The 20,017-nt window shown below is 69.5% G+C and overlaps 1 protein-coding gene across 5 annotated transcripts in view; it reads right to left on the reverse strand.

Moving 5' to 3' along the window:
- The window catches only part of PLXNA1 (plexin A1), a 46,523-nt gene that overhangs the window by 13,375 nt on the left and 13,131 nt on the right, over nt 1–20,017 (reverse strand). For 2 of the 5 annotated variants that reach the window (XM_036868513.1, XM_036868514.1), the window contains exons 4-22: nt 15,734–15,874; nt 14,926–15,026; nt 14,619–14,742; nt 14,382–14,535; nt 14,023–14,122; nt 12,776–12,890; nt 9,843–10,043; nt 8,122–8,218; nt 7,860–8,053; nt 7,629–7,780; nt 7,430–7,550; nt 7,031–7,167; nt 5,638–5,805; nt 5,114–5,207; nt 4,708–4,974; nt 4,479–4,622; nt 4,038–4,272; nt 1,544–1,686; nt 78–334 (exon numbers count right to left, since the gene is read on the reverse strand). In XM_036868513.1, coding sequence (XP_036724408.1) covers nt 78–334; nt 1,544–1,686; nt 4,038–4,272; nt 4,479–4,622; nt 4,708–4,974; nt 5,114–5,207; nt 5,638–5,805; nt 7,031–7,167; nt 7,430–7,550; nt 7,629–7,780; nt 7,860–8,053; nt 8,122–8,218; nt 9,843–10,043; nt 12,776–12,890; nt 14,023–14,122; nt 14,382–14,535; nt 14,619–14,742; nt 14,926–15,026; nt 15,734–15,874 — 2,945 coding nt within the window. The remainder of the gene's footprint in view (nt 1–77; nt 335–1,543; nt 1,687–4,037; nt 4,273–4,478; nt 4,623–4,707; nt 4,975–5,113; nt 5,208–5,637; nt 5,806–7,030; nt 7,168–7,429; nt 7,551–7,628; nt 7,781–7,859; nt 8,054–8,121; nt 8,219–9,842; nt 10,044–12,775; nt 12,891–14,022; nt 14,123–14,381; nt 14,536–14,618; nt 14,743–14,925; nt 15,027–15,733; nt 15,875–20,017) is intronic. The other 3 variants (XM_036868515.1, XM_036868516.1, XM_036868518.1) reach the window with 3 other exon arrangements.

Raw genomic sequence — 20,017 nt, forward strand, 5'->3', positions numbered from 1 at the left:
CCAGAACTGCGGCGGCAGCGCCCGGGCTGCGCCGGTGGGCACGCCGTCATAGGGGCAGGCACAGGGCGCAGACTCACCGCCGCAGCAGCAGCTTTGGGTGGTTCTTGCTTTCCAGGTTCTTCTCGATGAGGTCGGACAGCAGCTGCTTGAGCACGCCCGTGGCGTACTCCATCTCGCCCTGCAGGGCCGTCATGACGAGCGAGGCCACGTTGCCGCGGTCCCGCATGGAGAAGCTGCGCTGGGCCTCCAGCGTACGGATGAAGGTCAGCAGGAAGTGCTTCTTGGTCAGCAGCTGCCCGAACAGTGTCAGCGACTTCTCCACGTTAGCCTGCACCTGGGGGGCCGCGGGCCTGCTCAGACCTCAGAGAGCACCGGCCCCTGCTGGCCGAGGAGCCGTCTAGGCCCGGTACAAAGGGCAGGTCACCCTGAGGGTCCCTGAGCCGCAACTGTCCTAGCAGAATGCGTGTGGCCTGGCAGCTGCGTGAGAAGCCGCAGCAGGCAGAGGCCCGGGGCACAGCAGCGTGCGGGTGCAGAAGGAGGGCCTGCTCCAGCCACCCTCTGTGCGGCCCAGCTCGCCCAGCGGGCACCAGGAGTGCCCGTCCACAGTCCCTCACAGCCAGCACCAGTGCAGAAACCACCCTCCCCCCTTCACAAAGGACACTCAAGTCCAGAGAGGGGAGCAGCGTGTTGCGGCCACACAGCACAGAGGTGGGAAAGCGGGGATGGAATGCCAGGTACGGCTGGTTCCAGGGCCCTGCTCACTCTTATCTGCCCCGAGGCTTGTCATGGCATGACACAAGACTCCCAGCCCAGGCAAGACAGGTGACAGGTACCAGGTAGAACACACACTCACAGCTAAGAGAACAGTCAGACCAGCACGGCAGACGGCAACGCTGGGAGAGACACCCGATGGCGGATGGGGAACCCCCAGCGTGGCAGCCATCCCAGCAAACAAGCAGGCAATGAGCAGCCCAGGGCGCCCTGGGCCCGAGCCAGCGCGAGAGGAAGGCCCGCTGAGGTGCAGCTCGAGAGGGAATGTCCCGCCAACACAGCCACGGGAGGGGGTTGGCTCCCCAACATCCGAGGGGTGCAGGATGCGACACACACCCCCACCCCCGGAGAGCACAGCAGAGCAGACTCGCTGAGCCCCTACCCGTTCCGAGCTGGGGGGCCTGGGCGCCTGGCCGGCTACTGGGGAGCCCGGGAGGACGTGGGTGCCAGGCGGCTTCCCCTCGGCAGGCTCGGGGGCCGCATGAGCCGCGCAGAGCCCAGCTGAGCGCCCGCATGGCAGCAGCCCCCCTGGCCAAGTGAAGCTCGGCACCTGGGCCCACCCAGGAGCCAGGCCGGAGGAGCTGCAGGTGGTATGCAGTAGACTAGGGGCCCAACGAAACAGAGCTGGGCCCTGGGGAGCCCAGGCTAAGAGTGGTTTGCTGGGGCGAGGCCCCCCACACCCGGCCCCCCTCCCGGCAGGCTCAAGCCCGGCCCCAGCACCCAAGGAGCCCCCGCAGGCAGAGGCAGCGGTGAACCCCAGCCAGCAGCCCACCTCCATCTCCTTGAGCACCGGGTGGTCCTCGATGCCGGGGAAGAGGACCCGCATGGCGTACGTGCGGTAGTCAAGGAACGGGATGCCGGCACCGTCCAGGTCGTTGGTCAGCTCGTGGATGTCCGTCTGCAGCTCCGCAAAGGCTGCGGCCAGACGAGGTGTCACGGCAGCTGCCCCGCCCCCCAGCACCCCCCACTCCCCCACACACACTCAGGGCCCCCCAGCTCCCCACCCACACACTCAGGGCCCCCCAGCACCCCCCCACTCCCCCCACACACACTCAGGGTCGGGCCAGCCCCTGGCTCTGCCACTCGCCAGCTGGGTGAGCTTGAGGAAATTCCTGTGCCTCGGTTTCCCCAGTCCTGACACAGAGGCTGAGCCCTCCGCCCCTGAACTGCTGCAGAATTCACCAAGACGAGAGCAGAGGCGGTGCCGGGATGGGGCTGAAAGGGGCCTCCACGTCCCGATCGGGCAGCAGGGACCAGAGCAACTGTGGCCCCCTGGCTCTGGCCACTGGGGAAGAGCGGGGATGAGGCCGGCTGGGAAGGGGCAGAGCCCTGCACGCCAACAAGCAAGCCCTCACAGCTCAGGCCAGGGGCCCCTGACACGCCCGCCCGCCCGCTCGCTCAGGGCGGCTCCGCTGCTTTCAGGACATTCCAGAGCCGTGAGGTGTGAGCCCTGCGGCAGCCCAAGGATGCGCTGTCTGGTCAGGAGCCAGAGGGGCACTGGGGATGCCAGGAAGGTTTCACGGGAGCCGGCCCTTCCCCCCCGGCACTGCTGCCTGGAGTCTGGTCACCTCCACCTGGCCGGCCCTGGGGGCCCGCACACACGCTGCCAGATACAGGCATCACAGGTCAGTCCAGACAGGACGGGCAGACGGTTGTCCTTGTCCCAGGAAGGCCCAGGCCGCTGCCTCCCACCCAAGCCCCCAACACGTGCCGGAGCCCCTCGGGGGGCAGTCTGCCAGGGACCGAGGGGGCGCTGGGACACGGGCCTTTGTCTTAAGACGGGCCGGGGTCCTGGGCAGACCGGACACCCCAGGCCAGTGGAATTAGTGACCACCCAGAGCCAGGCCTGTTAGGCACGAGGCCCCCCAGGCAGGGCTTCCGACCCCGCCCAGCCCCCTGCCCTAGTCCCCAAACGGGACGACGCCTGTCGTCTGCCCCAGGGCTGCCAGCGTTCACTCGCGGACCCTGCAGGACACTCACGGCCTCCCCCACCCCGGCACCTGACACGCCAGGCGCCACCCGCGCTGCTCTGTTCACTCCTCGTGACAGCCCTGGACCCTGACGGGGCTCCCAGAGGCACAAGTGAGCCGGGGCTCAAGTGGAGCACCCCCGCCTCCAGCTGGCTGGGGGCACCCAGCCCTGAGGCCCATCTCATGCCAGCCAGAAAGGCCAGCCGGGCTCGACAGAGGCCAGCACAGGCGCAGGCTGCTGCCTGGAGCCCACACGGGCACATGGGAGCTGAACCCCCAGGGCCCCCGCGGCCCTGGCCTGGGCACCCACCACTCAGCGCCTACCCGCTGGCCTCCCAGCAGCCGCGACCCCAGTGCTCAGCACCGGCGGCTACGGCAGCATCTGCTCCACGGGGACCAGCCTTGGGCCTGCTGGTCTCCCGGACACATCGGTCCCCGGAGACAGCTCTATTCCAGCTGGAGGCCACCGTCCTGGCCCTTCCCGCCCACCCGCCGGCCAACCATTCAGATTTCCAATGCCGCCTGCGGCCCCTGCCCTTCCCACTCCCTGGGCCGCCCCCATCTGCCCTTGGGGTCCACCTCTCGGTCGGGAGCTCCCGGAGGAGCAGGCTTGGGGGAAGGGGGCATGTGACCAGGTATGGGGACGCCGCCGAGCCTGCCCCCTGTGGCCGTCCTAGCACCACAGGGAGGGGGAACCGCAGAGGAAGGGGGTTCCTGAGAACGGAGTGAGGGCCTGGCTGGGCCCCAGACCCCGCCGAAGCGGCCTGAGCTGGTTTGCGTCACGTGCACCCCAGGGCGAGACAGACACACCCCCGAGCGAGCGCCCCGGGTCTGGGTGCGCACAGGGCGGCTGAAGACAGGGCCCCTGCCTCAGTGCCCCCCACCGGCCGCCGGAGGGAACCAGCCGTGCCAGCACGTGGACGAGCAGGGCCCACAACCCCCGGGGAAACGGCCCCCCACCCGGAGTGGGCAGGCCCAGCGTCCCCGCACCTGGTGCTACGTCCGTTCCACAGAGGAGGAGACGGAGGCACAGAAACGTCGTGTGCCCACCTGGGGTCCCACGGACAGGCTGGGACGCAAAGGGGGCTCTCTGGGTAGAGCCTGTGCTTCAAGCAACACCCTGTGATTGCCCCTGGTCAGGCCCCTGCCCAACCCCCGGACCGAGCCCGGCACAGCGAGGCCGTGGGGAAGGTGGTAAAGGGAGAGGAGCTGGCAGGCAGCGCAGGCCCAGCTCAGCGAGCTCTGCACCCCCAGCACCCCCCCGACCCTGGACGCCTCCCCGCGGCTCCCACCCACCTTCCTTGCACTCGAGGGCCACGCGGGACTCCAGGTTGTCCATCTGGAGCTGCAGGCGCTTGAGGGTGCGGTCGGCGTCCCGCGACTTGCGCTTGTAGGCGATGAGCACAGCCACGATGACCAGCAGCAGGAGGCCCCCGCCCCCGCCGATGCCCACGATGGCGGGCAGCGTCAGCAGGCTGTCCGAGTACACCTGCAGCACCCCCGGCGAGAACTCGAAGCCGCCGGCCCGGACCTGGGGGTGCAGGCCACTCAGGGGGCGCCCCCGCCCCGCACCGTCGGCGAGGTGGGGGCGCCGGCACCCAGGGCAGACGCTGGGCCCGCCAGGGGCACCAGGGAGGGGCTCCCTCTGGGTGGGAGGTAAGTCTGGGGCTTGCTCGGAGCAGGGGCTGCCCTACATGGGGCCCAGCAGGCCGGAGCTGCCAGGACACGCGGACGCACCGTGACCTTGTGCTGCCCGGTGAGGTTGGGCGACTCGCAGAGCAGCTGTGTCTCCGACACGGTGAGGGCGCAGGGCGTGGAGCCGACGAGCACCGTGTAGTTGAGCCGAGAGTTGCCGGGCGCCGGCGGCAGGAGGTTGCGGCCCTGCGGGGCAGCACGGGGTGAGCGGGGGCTTCGCCGGCCCCCCGCACCGGCCCCCACACGAGCCCCGCCCCACCGAGCAGCCCACCTTGAGGATGAGGGGCGAGCCGGGCTTCAGCTCCAGGAGGCCGGTGGGGCTGAGCGGCTCCAGCACGGGGTCCGGGTAGTAGAGGAAGGTCGAGGCGTTGAGCACCAGCAAGGCCCGGACGTCGTCCATGACAAAGCCCAGCTCGTCAGGCCGCTCGCCCAGCTCGGGCGGGCTGCGGGCAGGGTTGTCCACCGACGGGGCCCGGCACACCATGGTGGTGTCGTTGTACACTAGGCAGCTCTGGGGACGCAAGACAGGGACACCGGGCTGGCTGACCCGTGCAAAGCCAGGCTGTGACACTGCGGGGCTGCGGCCACGCCTGCACACGGCCCCCACCCCTCCCAGGGCCTCCAAGTGCAGCCGGGATGGCAGGAGCTGCGGGGGGCAGGGCCCAGTGAGGACTCACGTTCTTCCTCTCGACGCCTCCGTACTTGGCCCGGATGCGGGGTTCGCGGACGGTGGCCAGGTTGGTGCCCGTGACCGTTAGGAGGGTCCCTCCGCTAAAAGATGAGGGAGATGGAAATAAGGGGTGGAAGTTCCGGGGCCCTCTGCCCCGGCCCGGCACAAATGGGAGATACCAGACACACCACCTGGCTCGCTGCAAGACAGCAAGCGGGTTAGTCTCTCAGCACCACGTTTGGCGGCAGGACCACAGGAGGGGGAGCGGAGGGCCTGGTGCAGGAGCCCCACACCTGGTGCTGGTCTTTGGTGGCTCAGGACAGGGGCGTGGGGCTCAGGGCGGGCGGGACGGGGTTCGGGGGGAACTCAGTGGGCAGGCAGGGGATCGGGGGGCTCAGGGAACCTGGGATGGGGGTCGTGGGGTTCAGGGCGGGAGGGACGGGGTTCGGGGGGAACTCAGTGGGCAGGCAGGGGATCGGGGGGCTCAGGGAACCTGGGATGGGGGTCGGGGGGTTCAGGGCGGGCTCCCACCTGTTGATGCTCCACTCGGGGTCAATCCTCAGGATGGTGGGGTCCTCGGTGTAGTTGTATTTGACCTCGGGATTGGTGAGCTGAGCGCGGTTGATGTTGATGACGATGGGGGCACTGCCGGGGCTCTGCCCGGGGGGCGTCAGGCATCGGATCTCCCGGGAATTCCTCCTGAGGACGCAGGTGCTGGAGCTCACCTCCGACGCCACCGAGCGCCCAGGCTCCACCACCAACAGGCTGAGCGCTAGTCACCAGCCCGCCCGCTGCGTCTGCCTACCTGTGGCACAGGCCACAACGGGCCTGTCTCTAGGCGGGGCCCCCTTCCCCGTCAGCCCCTGCGAGGGGCCAGGTGCTGTCTGTGCCTACCTGGGCCGCAGCCTGGCCCTCTCCCCCGACACTGCCCTGCGTGGGCGGGAGGCGTCCTAGGCTCAGCGTGGCTGGCTCCCCGGCTGAGGGGGGTGGGTCCTGCCTCACCAGCTCGCTGCCCAGGTGGCCCCCACCCCCGGCTCTGCCTCCTTGGCAGCGTCAACCGGCAAGCCTGCCCGCGCCCCAGCTTGCAAGAGCCTGGCCCACGGGTGCAGAGAGCAGGCCTGCCGGGCGGGAAAGGGCTCACGGGCCTCAGAGCAGCCCTGCAGCGGCCCCATCAGTCACCCGGGGAGGGCGGGCAGGATGCAGCCGCAGGGCCCCTCCACGGGCGGGGCTCCTCCACGGGCGGGGCCCACGGCTTCAACGTCCTGGGAGGGCTGGAGGGAGGCACAGGACACACGCACCCGCCGCCCCCATCATCCCTGATCTGAAAACAGGCTAATCGTGGGCCTGGGCTGTGAGTGGGTGAAACGAGCTGGCGGGGCTGGGGGCGCTGGGTCCCCCCCCAGGGCAGCCGCCGGTCACCGCCTGCACCTGCCCCATCCCCTCAGTGCCTTCACCACAGCCGCCAGGCCCGCGCACAGCAGGCTGCAAACACCAATAATTAGTCTGATAACAGGTAATTACTACAAGAAAATATTTAAAGGCCCGCTCCATTATCATCCCTAATCTAAAATTATCCACTTCAGGGCTCCGGGCTTTTGATAAGTTTTCCTTTCTCCCTCTTAAGAATTTTTCTAAACGCGCTTCTCATGTTCCACGGGACTCCCCCAAAACCCAGGGCAGAGCGGCTGTGCCCGCCCATCAGACCCAGGCCCCACCCACCACCCTGCCCTCCCGCTCCGGGGTAGCCTGCCTGTCTCCATGGTAACCGTCTCCGCCTCCAGGTTTCCATAGCGATCACCCTAGCCCAGCTCTCCACAGCCCTCCAGCTTCCCAGGCGATGGGAGGGGGCACCAGCCATCTGAACCAACCACCACAAGGGGAAGGCAGCCTGTGCCTGGGGTCCCCGTCCGTCCGCACCCCGTACCAGGAGAAGGAGCAGGGCCGGCCGCCGACAGACACAGCCACGTCGCTGCCTGCGTTCAGGTGGCTACCCTCGATGCCGATCCAGGTGCCCCCCGAAAGGGGCCCTCGGGCAGGACTCACACGGTAGAAGGTCGGCGTCTAGGGGGAGAAGGGACCTGCTGGAGCTCCAGGGAAGCGCCCGCATCTCCAGCCAGGCCCAGGCCTGCGCTCACTGGGTGTGAGACGTCGCCCACAGGCAGGGCCCACGGCGCACGGGGGCCCCGGCATCAGGCCCTGGCGGCGACGGGGGAGGGGGCGGGGGCCCATCACTTGAGGCTGCCCGTGGCCCGGGCCAGCCCCCCAGGAGAGCCCTCAGGGCCCCCGTGGCGGCGGGAGCAGAGGGCCAGGCGGGCGGGCTTACCACAAAGGTGAAGCGCTTGGGCGACAGGGCGCGGTAGTGGGGGGAGCAGTCCCGCACGCACACCTCCACCAAGGCATCGTGGGCCCGCACGGCGCTGGCGTCCCCGATCTCGCAGACGATCCTGCGGGCACGGGGGGGCCTCAGCAGCTGTGGGCACCAGGCCCCCGCCGGCTCCCCCCGCCCCGCCGGCCACACTCACTGCTCAGCGCTGATGTACTCGCTCTCCACGGGGCTGCACAGCACCTTGCCCACGCGCACGCCCAACCGCACGTCCTCAAAGCGCAGCCCCAGGTTCTCGCCCGTGATGGTGAGCCGCGTGCCTCCCTGCCGCGGGCCCGTCTCAGGGGACAGCTGCGGAGGCAGAGGCTGGGACGCGGGCCGGGCGTTCGGAGCACCCCCGACGCCCCCCAGGCCCGGGAGCCCTGCCCACCTTGAGGATCTTGGGGTCGGCGCAGCGGCTGCTGCCGTGGCGGGCGTGCATCCAGGCAGCGGGCGAGTCCGCGGGGCAGTGGGGGCGCAGGGAACAGCGGCGCTCGGACACGCACCAGCCGCACTCGAAGCGAGGGTCGGCCTTGAGGCAGAGACCGCAGCTCTCCCGCAGGGCCGGGCACTTGTACAGGTGGGCTGCAGGGAGGGGGTGGGCGTCAGCGGCCACCCTCGGCCCCGCCCCCCAGCCGCCCCACCCAGCTTACCCTGGATGTTCTGCGGGTTGTCGACGACGAAGTGGCCGTTCCACACCACGGACAGGTTCACGGGCAGGTCACTGACGTCGTTGCCCTCGTAGGAGTACTGCGGCGGCAGGAGGAGCCGTCAGGCCACACGGCCCGAGCCCGGGCCGCTCCTCAGGGCCTGTGTGTCCCTTGTGGCCACCTGCGGGACCGGCCGCTGGGGGCCCGGGCTCAGCAGGGCGGGGTCTGGGGGCCAATCTGGAGGCAGACTCCCCACGGCGCTGCCCGCCTGCGGAGGGGGCTGAGCGTCTGCTGCCCCACCCGGGTCCCCCTCTGCGCAAGCACAGCCACGGCCCCCAACCTCCAGCAGCTACGGGGGCACAGCCTCCAGGGTGAGCCCCCGCCAGGAGACCAGGACTCCCCGCACCCCTTGGACACATGTCAGGGTTGCTCTGTGAACCTCGGCTTCGTCTCCAAACGGGCTCAACGAGCCCCGCTCCGGGACTGCCCTGAGGTGCGAGACATGTGTCCCCTGGGCCCTGGCAGCCCCGACCCCAGGCTGGGCTAGGCTCAGGGACTCAGCCCTCCCCGGACGCCCAGCTGTGTCCCACTTTCTGCAGTTGAAGACCTGCGCTCCACCCCAGGGCGATTCATCATCGTCTTATCTGCAGGAATGTAATTGGATCCTATCAAACTCCCTGACGCTCTCTTCTCCCTTCACACAAGAGCTGCGAGAAAGATAAATGTGGGCCTGGGGGGGCGGGGGTGCAGGGACAGAGGTGACAGAGGCTCGGGGATGGGGGAGAAACCGAGAGACAGCTGGCCTCAGGGATGCGCAGGAAGGAAGGAGAGGGTGCAGGCAGCCAGGCCAGGGGGGCCAGAGCGAGACGCAGGTGGAGGGCGGAGCCGAGAGGAGGCAGAAGGACCGGACAGGCAGGCAGGCTCGGGGAGCCTGGGGCCCGGCCGAGTGGCCGGCCTGGGCTGGGAGACTGTGCTGACCGCTGGACCCCAGCCCCCCCTGCCAGGACAGAGCTGCTGGGCCAAGGGTCCACCACCTCTGCAATGGACCCTGACCTCCGACCTTATGCCCCTCCGCAGGGTTCTGGGGGCCTTGCCGACGGCCCAGAGGTACCCACTCCCCACTCAGGGCCTTGGCTAGCCCGGGAAGCCCACTGCTCTCCTGAACAGATGGGCAGACCGAGGCCTGCTGGCAGTCACGGGGCGAGCCGGGGCAGCGAGGCACAGCCGGCCTCAGGACCACCCACTGGCCCTCTCCCCTCGCCCACCAGGAGGTTCTGGCCCTGCAAAGACCACCGTTCCTAATCCGTGGGACGAGTTAGATCTGAGGCTCCGAAGGGGGCTGCCTGTTGGCACGTCTGGGTCGTGGGAACGCCCCGGCCACCCCGCACGGCTTCTGTGTCCGGACACAGGACGCCTTCAAGGGGCCGGTGCTGTCACCCTGACCTCGGCCCCCAGGGACACGCCCCCACGCCCTCAACCCCAGCCCCCTCACCCAGGTCCCCAAGACGGCACGCAAAGCCACGTCCGAGACACGCTCCCTCCAAATGCTGGCGTGGCTCCTGCAGCCTGCTCACCCGGGCCCAGCTGAGAGCCTGGCATGGCCTGGGAGCCCGAGGTGCCCCCCGAACAGGGCGTGGCAGACCTGACTACGCGCAGCCCTTTTGCTAAAGCAGAAACACGGCGCTCGGGGTCCTGGCGGCCCCGCCCGCGCCGAGTGGACCCACCGAGGAGTTCTGGCACTGCAGGCTGGAGCTGTTGAAGCGCAGGGCGGCGACGCGGGCCGGGCCCCCCGGGAGGTGGAACAGGCACTCATAGCCCCGCTGGCCCGACTGCGGCTGCGGCAGGTTCCGGGCAGCCAGGGTGATGGGCTTCACCACACCCACCGGCACGTAGATCTGGGTGGAGGGCAGGATCTGCGGGCAGTCCTGGGGGACAAGGCTTCAGCTGAGCCGGGGTGGAGGCTGGCGGGCGGGCTGCGAGGAGCCCGAGCTCCTCCAAGACAAGCGCCCCGCGCCCATTTTACACACCGGCAGACTGAGGACGTCGATGACAGCCAGCCGGGCCCGGGTTCCGGGCTGCACACTGTGACCTGGGCAGGCCTGCCCCAGGGGCCCGAGTGCCCTGCCCCAGGGTCCTAGGACCCCACCAGAGGGGCCCCATCTGGCAGCAGCCGACAGGCCCCTGAGGCAGAAGCAGGAGCAAGTTCTCAGCTGGGGGCCCGGGGAGTAGGTAAAAATAGCCAGAGCGAGCAGAAAAACAGCCCGGCCCCCAGGACCAGCGTTTCAGCAACACTAACTGATGCAACGGCCTGGCTTCCCTTGCAGCAGGGCTGCAACGACCGTGGAGGAGCCGGCCCGCGGGAACCCTGCAAAAGGTGCTTTAAATAGAGACACTGAAAACAGATTGCAATCCCCACGCCCCATGGCAGCTCCCGAGGCACCACGGGCCGGCTCTGCAGAGGTTTCTGGGGCCCCTGGGGGCACTGGGGGGGCACAGCTAGCAGGGCAGGGCTGGCAGGCTGACTACGGACCGCCGGGTCTGCGGCTGCCCTGACGGCCACCTGCTCACGGGGCACTGACCGGCATGTGGGCTGCGTTTGGGGCTCAGGCTGCAGCCCTGCGGGAGCTGCCGGTGTGCACGGTGGCCACCTGAAAGGGCGCCCGTGCCAGCCCCCAGCCCAGGGACGCCCCCGCTGCCCCTCCACATCCCTCAGCAGCCCCAGCTCGTCCTGGCCACCAGGTCCCACTCCCACTGTCCCTCGACCTCGCACCTTCCCTCTCCACCGACACCAGCTCTGCTGCCGGGAGGCCAGCACCGCTGTCTGTCCCCCTGTGGGTCTCGGGGTGCAGGCTCCACGCCCCCATCAGGCCACAGCCTCCCTGTGGCTGGGCCTCGGCACCTCGTGACCCCAGCCATGCACGGGCGTCATCAGGCCTGGCCCCAACCTCCTTGAGTGGCCTGAGACCAGGCTGAGCCAGAGGCAGCCGGGAGCTGATAAGCAGCGTGGACGCACAGGCTCCGCCGTCCAAGGAATTCGGGGCCTATGAGTGAATGAGGGACCACGACTCCGTTTTCATAACTCAAGTTAGGTTCCCCTAACCTAGAACCCCTCCGCTCACACAAATCAGGGACGTGTCTGGAAGACTGACCTCCACTCCGCTCGCAGGGGCACCGGCCTCAGGCCCAGAGCCTCCTGGTGGCAAGGCTGCCAGGGGGAGCACACGACCCTGATCCTGGGGAGGCCGGGTCTGGGCGCAGGCCACCTCCCAGGGCTGCTCCACGTGGGACCCCTGCCGGGCCACCCCGTCCCCACCATGCTCTGGTGGCCCCCCCCAGGCGAAGCCAACCGGGCAGACGCGGGAGCACAGGGACCCCGTCCCACCCCGGGCGGGAAGCAGGGAAACGCTGGGACTGGGGCCCTGCGGCCTGAGCACGAGCTGGGGAGGGGTCGCCCCGAGAACCAGACCTGAACCAGGGATGGGGGGACTGTGGCAACGTCACACTCCTTAGGAACATCCCCACGCAACCTGGGATTGGCTGAGGAGGGACCGTCCGTGAAGTCCATCCCCAGACAGCCCCCCTTGACCCCCACCAGCCCCCCAGCCCCGCCTGGCTCAGGCGAGCTCCCGAGCAGGGTCTACCCCTGCTTCTCCCTGTCCCGGCCGACGCCCATGCCAGCCCTCCCCGAGCGCCCCGCCGGGCGGCCTGCTCCGCTGGAACAGTTTGGATGGGCAGAGAGCTCAGAGACAGCCAGTGAAGACCAGGCCCCCACCTCACACGTCCATTCTGCTGCCACCCCCAGCTGGCTCAGCCCCCCAGCTTCCTGCTGCCCCCGCCCCCTACCCCACCCCCAGGACCCCTGGGCCAGCTCCTCAAGCAGGCCGCACACCTGGGAAGCCCACCTGCCCACCGCATGTCCCCGCCCGCTCTTGGCCCGCCCCCGCCACTGCCGTCTTGTCCTGTGTATCGTCACCGGGGAGTGGAAGAACCAAAGCCCCAGGGAATGGGGCGGGGCAGCCAGGGCAGGTTCTGTGACGGGGCCCCGTGCCGGCGGCATCCTCCAGCCCCAGGCAAGTGCGGCCCAGATGCAGCCCCCAAGCACCCCGTGGCTGGTGGGACTCACACCCTCCTACCCCATCCAGCCAACAGATGTGGTATCCACCGCAGAGGCAAGGCCTGGCATCAGGCCCTGGCTCCACACCTGAAGGCTGGACGCGGGGAGCCCTGCCCCCACCCCCTGCCTGGCAGGCCCGGGTCAGTCCGGCCTGGGGCTCAGCCCCACTGCTCACGATGAAGTCAGCGCCTCGCTCGGCTCCAAAACAACTACTACCTGATGGCTACTGATGACCACGCAGCCCTGCAAGCGACTCCAGGAATGACCCGCCGCCCGCACCTCGCCCAGCCAGTTCCGTCCACGTGGACCCAGCCAGACACGCTCCCAGCTAGTTCCTGGCGCACTGGGAGGACGGTCCCTGCCCTCATGGTCCCCGGACGTGCCCTGGGTCTGAGGTCCCCAAGCCAACGCCACTGGCTGAGGTCCCCAGGCCGATACAGCCCCGGAAGGCGTCCCCCTATACCGTCCGGCCAGCATCCCCACCACCCCCAGGCGGCACCCAACTCCTCCCCACCTCCAAACCCAGCCCCCAGGACGCCTTACCTCGGACACGTTGACGCGGCCCTCCAGGAAGGCACAGTCGGCGGCGTTGTGTGTGCACACGTGGCGGTACTTGCACCAGTGGCAAGGGAAGGAGCCGCTGACGCAGGACAGGCAGCTGCAGGCAGAGGGCGGGGGGTGAGGCCGCAGCCTGGGCCCCCACCTCGCTGCCGATCACGGAGCCGCCCCAGGGCCTTTGCACAGGCTGCTCCTCACTGCTCGGAGCTGGTCTGCTTCTGCCCGCCGGGGCTCCCCTCCCTCCTCCCTCCATTGCCTGACAGGCCGACAGAACCTCTCAGAGACGCACACGTGTACAGCCGGCGCCAGGCCACGTGTGACCATCAGCACTGGAAACGCATTAGTGCGGCTGAGAAGCGCGTTTTAAAATCCACCTTGTTCTAATACGCTAAGATTTAAACGTAGGTGGTGAGTGGCGGCTGCAGGCTGGACGGCCATGGGAGACGTCACCTCCCCGACCAGAAAGCAGGCTCGGCTGGCAAGGGCTTGATTCGTTCCAACGTGTCTCCAGGGCCTGGACGGGCCGCACAGCCCACGCCTCACCTCACCGTGCCTGCAGCTCCACGTAACCCACCGCCCTGCCTCTACAGAGACCCTCGACCCCTCCAAGCCTCTGGCGCACAGCCCCTGCCCCAAAGATTCCGCCCGCCCAGCATGGGGAGGCTGGACCCCGGGGCCGACAACACCCAGGCCCACGGCGGGCGCCCCACGAACAGCCAGGAGGGCATCAGCCTGCAAGTCGGTCGACAAACGAAGACACGATTGAAAAATTAAGCCCCTCGGCTCGAGGCGGACCCCCTGCAGGCCCAGTGCTCTGGACCCCGTGGGACGAGCAGGGGGCCCTCAGCTCCTCCTGTTCTTCCTCTGAGGCTGGCGTGCTCGCAGAAGGCCAGAGGCCCGGGGAGAGCGCCCACGCCCGGCTGTCCGTGCCCCAGGGGCTGCCCGACCCAGAAGGGACCCGGACCCCTCCTGCCCCAGAGCAGCAGGCATCCAGGGCCCGAGCCCCGGCTGGCCGTCCCCTGCCTGGACGATGCAGCAGCGCCCCCAGCTCCCTGCCTTGCTCTGGTGCCCGCGGCCCACTCCCCACACGAGGGGAATCAGCACACGTCACACCCCAGCTGCCGCTCCCGCCACCCGGCCTCAGGCCTCCCCCTCGAGGCCCCGTCCTGGCTCCTGCGACCCGACCAAGCTCTGCCCCGCGGGACGCTGTGCAGGAGAGCAGAGACACTCACGACTGGTGGACGCTGCAGTTGTAGAAGACGAAGTCCACGGACGCAAACTTCTTGCCCGTCTCCTTGGACTTCAGGTAGAGCTTAACCACCCGCTGGTCTCCTGTACCAGCGGCACAGGTTCCGTCACCAGGGCCCTGGGGCCGCCGAAGCCAGGAGCCCCGCGCAGAAAAAGGCCTCGCCGAGGACCCTCCCAACGGCCAAGGGCACCGCCCCCGCCCCCGCCCCCCACCCCGCAGCCCTGCTGTGCCTTCCCCTGACGCCCTCCGCGGTCACCACGGGACGCCCACCCACCGTCCCTGTGACCGTCCACCCCCGACAGGAGGCCCCTGCGCTGCCCAGGCCGGCCCACTTGGCCTCACCTTGGCCCCGCGTGATGGGCGCCACCTCCCGCGCAGAGGGGGAGCGGCAGTGAATCCGGCCATCCTCCAGGACGCCCTCGGACTCGGTGAAGTCCTCGAAGGAGCAGTTGACGCCGGCCGAGAGGTCGGGCACATTCCAGGCCTGCAGCACGAGCTGGGCGGCAGGGGGACAGGGTGACCGGCCCATCCCCCTGTGCCCCCGCGCCGCCCCGTCCCGGCCCCAGCGGCCGCGCTCACCGGAACCTGAGACGTGGTCACGGACACGTTGCGGGGCTGCACGGTCAGCTGTACGCACTGCAGCAGGTCCGCGGCGAAGCGCTGGGGCTCGGCCGCCCGCTCGCAGGCGTCCCGGCGGGAGCAGCTGCGGGCAGAGGCGTGGGGCGGGCTCGGACGGGAGGCCAGCGGAGCCCCTGGCCCACCCTGCACCCCGTCCGGACCCGGGAAGCTGGGCTCCTGTCACTCGGCGGGTCACGGGAGCCGGGCCCCCAGGCTCCCAGTGAGGCCGCCGGGCCCCCTGTCACCCCCACGGCCTGTGCGGACTCACGTGCTGTGCAGGACACACCAGCCGCAGTGGGGGTCCCGTGACCCCAGGCACAGCTCACACGACGTGTACTGCACACAGCTCTCCACGGGCACCCGAGTCACCTGCAGGAGGGACCTCGGCGTCAGGTCCTCTCGGACCCGTCCCTGCGCCCCACACACCAGGGAGCCCCCGTCTCAGGCCTTCCTCCCGCTTCGTCTCTCCAAGGGCCAGTCCTGGGTGACCCTGACCCGGCCGAGCCAGGCCAAGCAGGCCGGGCCGGTCTCCAGGGAGCGCGTCGGTGCGGGCGACAGCTCTGGCCAGTCCCTCTCGCTCTGCTGCACCCCAAGCTTCCCAGGGGAGCCATGGGCACTCCAGCCCCAATCCTGAGCCCAGAGGCAGGCAGGGCGCCGCTTACCCCAACCTCGCCGGCTTGGCCCGAGACACAGAGCGACCAAGTAACCCGACAGCGGGAAGGGGCAAAGGGGAAGGGAGCCACCAGGACGGCAGGGAGGCCCGGCCCCACCTGCACCCCTCCGGCTGCCACGGGGTCACCAGGTGGAGCAGAAGGGCAGAGGCCGGCTCCAAGCAGGCTGGACCAGAAACATGGTACGTGACCTTGACGAGCTGGCCGGGCCAGAACCCGGGAACTCGGGGGCCCCAACAGACACCCCAACCCCCAACATCACTACCCTGAAAACGCTCTCGTTGAGCATCTGCTCCCGTGGGTGTGCAGTCGTCCAGGGACCGGGGGCAGTTCCAGACCCCGCCGGGGCAACCCTGGAGGCTGGCTGGACAGGGAGGGCCCCGCCCAGCTGCCCGGGGCACCCACCTGCTTTTCCGTCATGGCGTACAGGTACTGGCGGTCGGGGCTGAGGACCAGGTCACGCAGGATGGGGCTGCCCTCTTGGGCCACCACGCTCTCGTAGGCCAGGGCCGGCCGGCCGCCGGGGTTCGCCAGGTCCACCAGGATCTGCGGCAGCGAGACCCACGTGGTGCTGCCCCAGTGCCTTCCAGCCGCTGCCCACTCCCAGCCCAGGTGTGGGGTCGGGAGCCCCCCCAGCCACCCTCCCAGCCCTTGAAGAATAAGGCCGAGCCCCCCACCCCCACCCCGCCACGCCCAGGAGCCGGTGCAGGACCAACTGTGGCCGGCAGGCTGGTCCCGGCCCAGCCCCTTCGCCAGGCGTGGGGGTCTCTGGGGGCTGGAGAAAACCACAGCCCGCCACCCACCACCCGTCACGAGCTGCACAGCCACATCCAGGGCAGAGGCGGCAGGAGCCCGGGGCGGCCTTCCCTGGGGCCAGGCTGGGCATCCCCATTGCCGAGGAAGGGCTATTTGTGCAGAGGGGAGGGGGCACGAGGGGCGGCGGGCCCGCAGGGGTGTCCAGTGCAGCCGAGAAGAGAGACCAGGAACCTCCCAAGTGGGAGGCAGTGGGAGCCGGGTCCGAGAGAGGGGGCACCCCCAGCACGAAGGCGGGAGGGGGGGCGGACGTCGCACGCATAAGGAAATACACTGTCTACGTCCCGAACACGCTGGGGCTCACTCAGCCAGCTCTCGCCCGCTGCGCTCGACGCTGCAAGTATTTTTAGTTGCTTTTACCAAACAAACGTATTTAATTAACAGCGAGAGAGCCGAGGGGCTTTCCAGAGACGGGACACGTGGGGCGGCCGGCTCAGCCCGCAGGCAGGCTCCCGGGGCCGCCGGCCCACCTCCACCTTGGCCCAGCGCCCCTCCTTGGCACCTCACGCTGACTGGACAGGGCAGGGCAGGCCTGACCGGCCAGGCGAACACCCCTAGCTCGGGCCAGCTCCATGGCGGCTGGGAGAGGGCGGCCGGCCGGGGAGGCCACGGGGAAGGGGGAGGGGAGGGCCGCATTCCTGAGCGCCCGCGGCCACCCCCCCACTTCCGCTCAGCTGCCGCCCCGCCGGGCAGGCAGGCTTAAGTCAAACCAGACCCGGAAGAGCCGAGTCCGGCGCCTGCCGGCAGGGGAGGCAACCAGGACTGGGCCGAGAGGGAGGAGGGGGGCAGGGGGCGCGCAGCAGCCCAGCCTCAGCCCCCGCGGGTAGGGCCTGGAGGGGACCCCAGCCTGCACCCCCAAACCCCAGAGCCTGCTGCCCTGCTCTCACAGGGAGCTGACTGGGCCCCGGCCACGGAGGCCGGGAGGCCGGGAGGCTGGCCTCTGCACCCGCACCGCCTGGGCCCAAGCCCTGCTCAGGCGCGTCCCCGCTGTGGGGCCTCTGCCTCAGGGTCCCCCACACACCCCGGGCGACGGGCGCCTCCCCCCACACCAGAGCCACTCCGGGGACTAAATGACCCAGCAGAGGGTGCCCGGGGGGCCAGGCCCCGAGGCAACCCCCGAAACCCAAGGGCCGGCCACAGAGGCGCAGCAAGGCCAGGCTGGACGGCCAGAGGGCAGGGCAGGGCACCAGTGGGGGCCCAGAGCTCCAGACCCATCTCAACACAAATGGGCCAAATCAGGGTCCTCTACACCTCTTCCCTGCAGGCGCCTCCACCCGCTGCAGCCCCCCTGGAGCCCAGACCTGGCACTGCCGGCCCCTGGGACTCCTGGGACCACCACACCCCTGGCCCTCGTGCAGGGGGCGCTGAACTGGGACACTGCCGGGCCCCAGGCTCTCCCACCCAGACCCCCAGGGCCCGACCCCTCCCCGCTCAGGGCCGAGGGCGCGGGCTGGGGCATGGACGTCGCATCAGGGGTGCCCCCACCCCCGTAGGGGACAAGGGAGACAGTTCAGGGAAGGCGGGCACCTAGGGGAAGGCACAGTCCCGGGCAAGGTGGGGGGGCGGCCAGCCCGTCTCCAGAGCGCCCCCGCCCCCAGGCCTGCCAAGCACCGCGACTCGACAGGCGGCTCCCAGCAGCTGCGGCAGGAGTGTGCTCGTCCAGCTGTCCATCGCCACGCGCCCATCTACCCCCCCTTGCCCTGCACTGGGCGGCCCCAGCCCTTAAACCCGCAAGGCTCCCCCGTTTCCGGAGGGCACGGAGCAAGGGGGGGCCGGGGAGGCACGGCCCACAGGCCAGTGGGTGGACACGCCCCACCCCGTGCGCCGTGCTGCCCCGTCCAGGCTCCGCAGGAGCCCCGCACGCACACGAGACAGACGGGCTTCCGGCCAGTCCTCGGGACACACCTGCCGCGGAGCCTGGTTTTCGGGCTGCAGAGCCCAGGCAGCACCGAGGTAAACGAAGGCCCACAAGGACCTGCCAGAGAAACCCCGGGCTCCAGACCGCCCGCTGCAGCTGGGGATGCAGCGTCTGCTCCAAAAGTGGGAGGAGGGACGCGGCAGGCCACCAGGAGGGCGCTCCGGGGAGAAGGGGCGTGCAGGGCGGGTACGGGGCCCAGCAGCTGGCAGGACAGCGGGACACACACCACCGGCAGCGCGCGTGCTGACGCCACACCCCTGCCCACAGCTGTCACTCGAGGGCCACCCACCTGGGGCGGCCCACCCCGGACTCCTCGTCCCCTGGTGTCCTCCCTGACCTCCAGCTGTCACCGCTGTTCTCTGCAAACCTTCCCCTGAAGACCACCAGAACTCTCCACTACCAGCTGAGAGCCCTCCTTCCCCAAACCCAGCTCGGTCCCTCTGGCTTGAGCGGAGCCATTCAGCTGCCCTGGCACGCCTGCCAGGCTGCACCAGGCCCAGAAACCCACCCAGCCCGGCTCTGACCCAGACCCTTGGCCCCTGCTCACTTCTCCACCGGGGTTGTCCCTATCCCTCTGTACAAGGCGGGGGGTCCCCTGGATTCTGAGCTGAGGCACAAGGGCTGTCAGTGCCCCCACGAAGGGTTTGGGCCCCAGCAGCCTCTGGGAGCCAGGGCCAGGCAAGACGCTGACCACAGGCTGCGCGCCTACTGCCACCACGGGCCCACCGCACCCCACAGACAGGCCAGGGAATGGGTTCACCTCGGCATCCCCAGGCCAGCAGGACCCTGGGGCCCAGGGCCCAACAGACAGGAAGTCCTGCACAGGAACCCCTGCCCAGGGCCAAGGGGAGGGGGCCCCTGGCCCTGGAGGCCCCAGCCCTAGGCTGGGCCAGCTGGCTGACCCATACCCATCACCGCGAAGCCCTGGCCAACGGCTGCGGGCAGGCAGCTGACGGCCCGGCCAGGTCAGCTGTCTGTCCAGCCCAGAGCCAACAAAGGGTCCATTCTCCGGGCCGAGGGCGGGCGTGGGCACCAGGGAGGATGTCTGGGCCGTCCAGGCTGCATGCCAAGGCCGGCACGCGCCCTAGCCCCCGGAGGCAGGGGGCTGCCCGGCTCGGCCCCTTCCGGGAAGGGCAAGTTCCCTGTCCTGCCCACCCCAAGACAGCAGCCCCCGTGTCTACCTGCAAAGTGGGGCTGCCCTGGCTGAGCAAGACTCCTGGTCTCCGGACGGGGATGGGGCGGGGGAGTAGGACAGGCCCTTGGGTCGGGGAACAGGCAGAGAACGGGCAGCGGCCGGCAGGCCACCACGGTGCTGGGACTTCACAGGCACCCCCTCCTCCTGTAGATGCAGCGGCCAAACCTGTTCCCAGCCCCCAGGAGGCAGGGTGGTCCAGGGAGGGGCTACCAGGGACGGGAGCCCCCGCCACCCCCTCCTTCCCGGACAGGGCTGAGGCCCCCCGATGGGCCCAGCTCCCAGACCCCTCCCCACCCCCTCACAGGCCACCACAGCATCCCCCCTTCTCTGACTGGGGGCGGGTTCCAGGCCCCTTCCTGGGTCCGTTCTCAGAAAGGCCATGAGGAATTTGATACTGGAAAAGCAATTAGCAATTTCCTCTTGGCAGTAATTAGGTAATTAAAACATGATTTGCAGGAGGCCTGATGGTTGTAATTGGGCCAGATACACCTGGTAAGGTTGGGGCACGGGGACCCAGGAATCTCATCTTTCCTATTCTCAACCCTCAACACGCAGACAGGAGAGCAGGAACCAACCAACGCAAGCAGTGGTCCTCCCTGACCCTGTTTCCTCATTTGCCCACAGACACCCCACTCACAGAACTGTGAGAATTAAGAAACTCACAGCTCCTAAAAGCGGAGAGGCCAGCCTAATCGGGAGCTGCTTGGAGGTGGGCCCCCAAGGCTGAGCCCTGCCAGGGGGAGGAGGTGACAGCTGTCCTGGG

The sequence above is a fragment of the Balaenoptera musculus genome, chromosome 11 (genome assembly GCF_009873245.2).
Source record: "Balaenoptera musculus isolate JJ_BM4_2016_0621 chromosome 11, mBalMus1.pri.v3, whole genome shotgun sequence".
Taxonomy (NCBI): domain Eukaryota; kingdom Metazoa; phylum Chordata; class Mammalia; order Artiodactyla; family Balaenopteridae; genus Balaenoptera; species Balaenoptera musculus.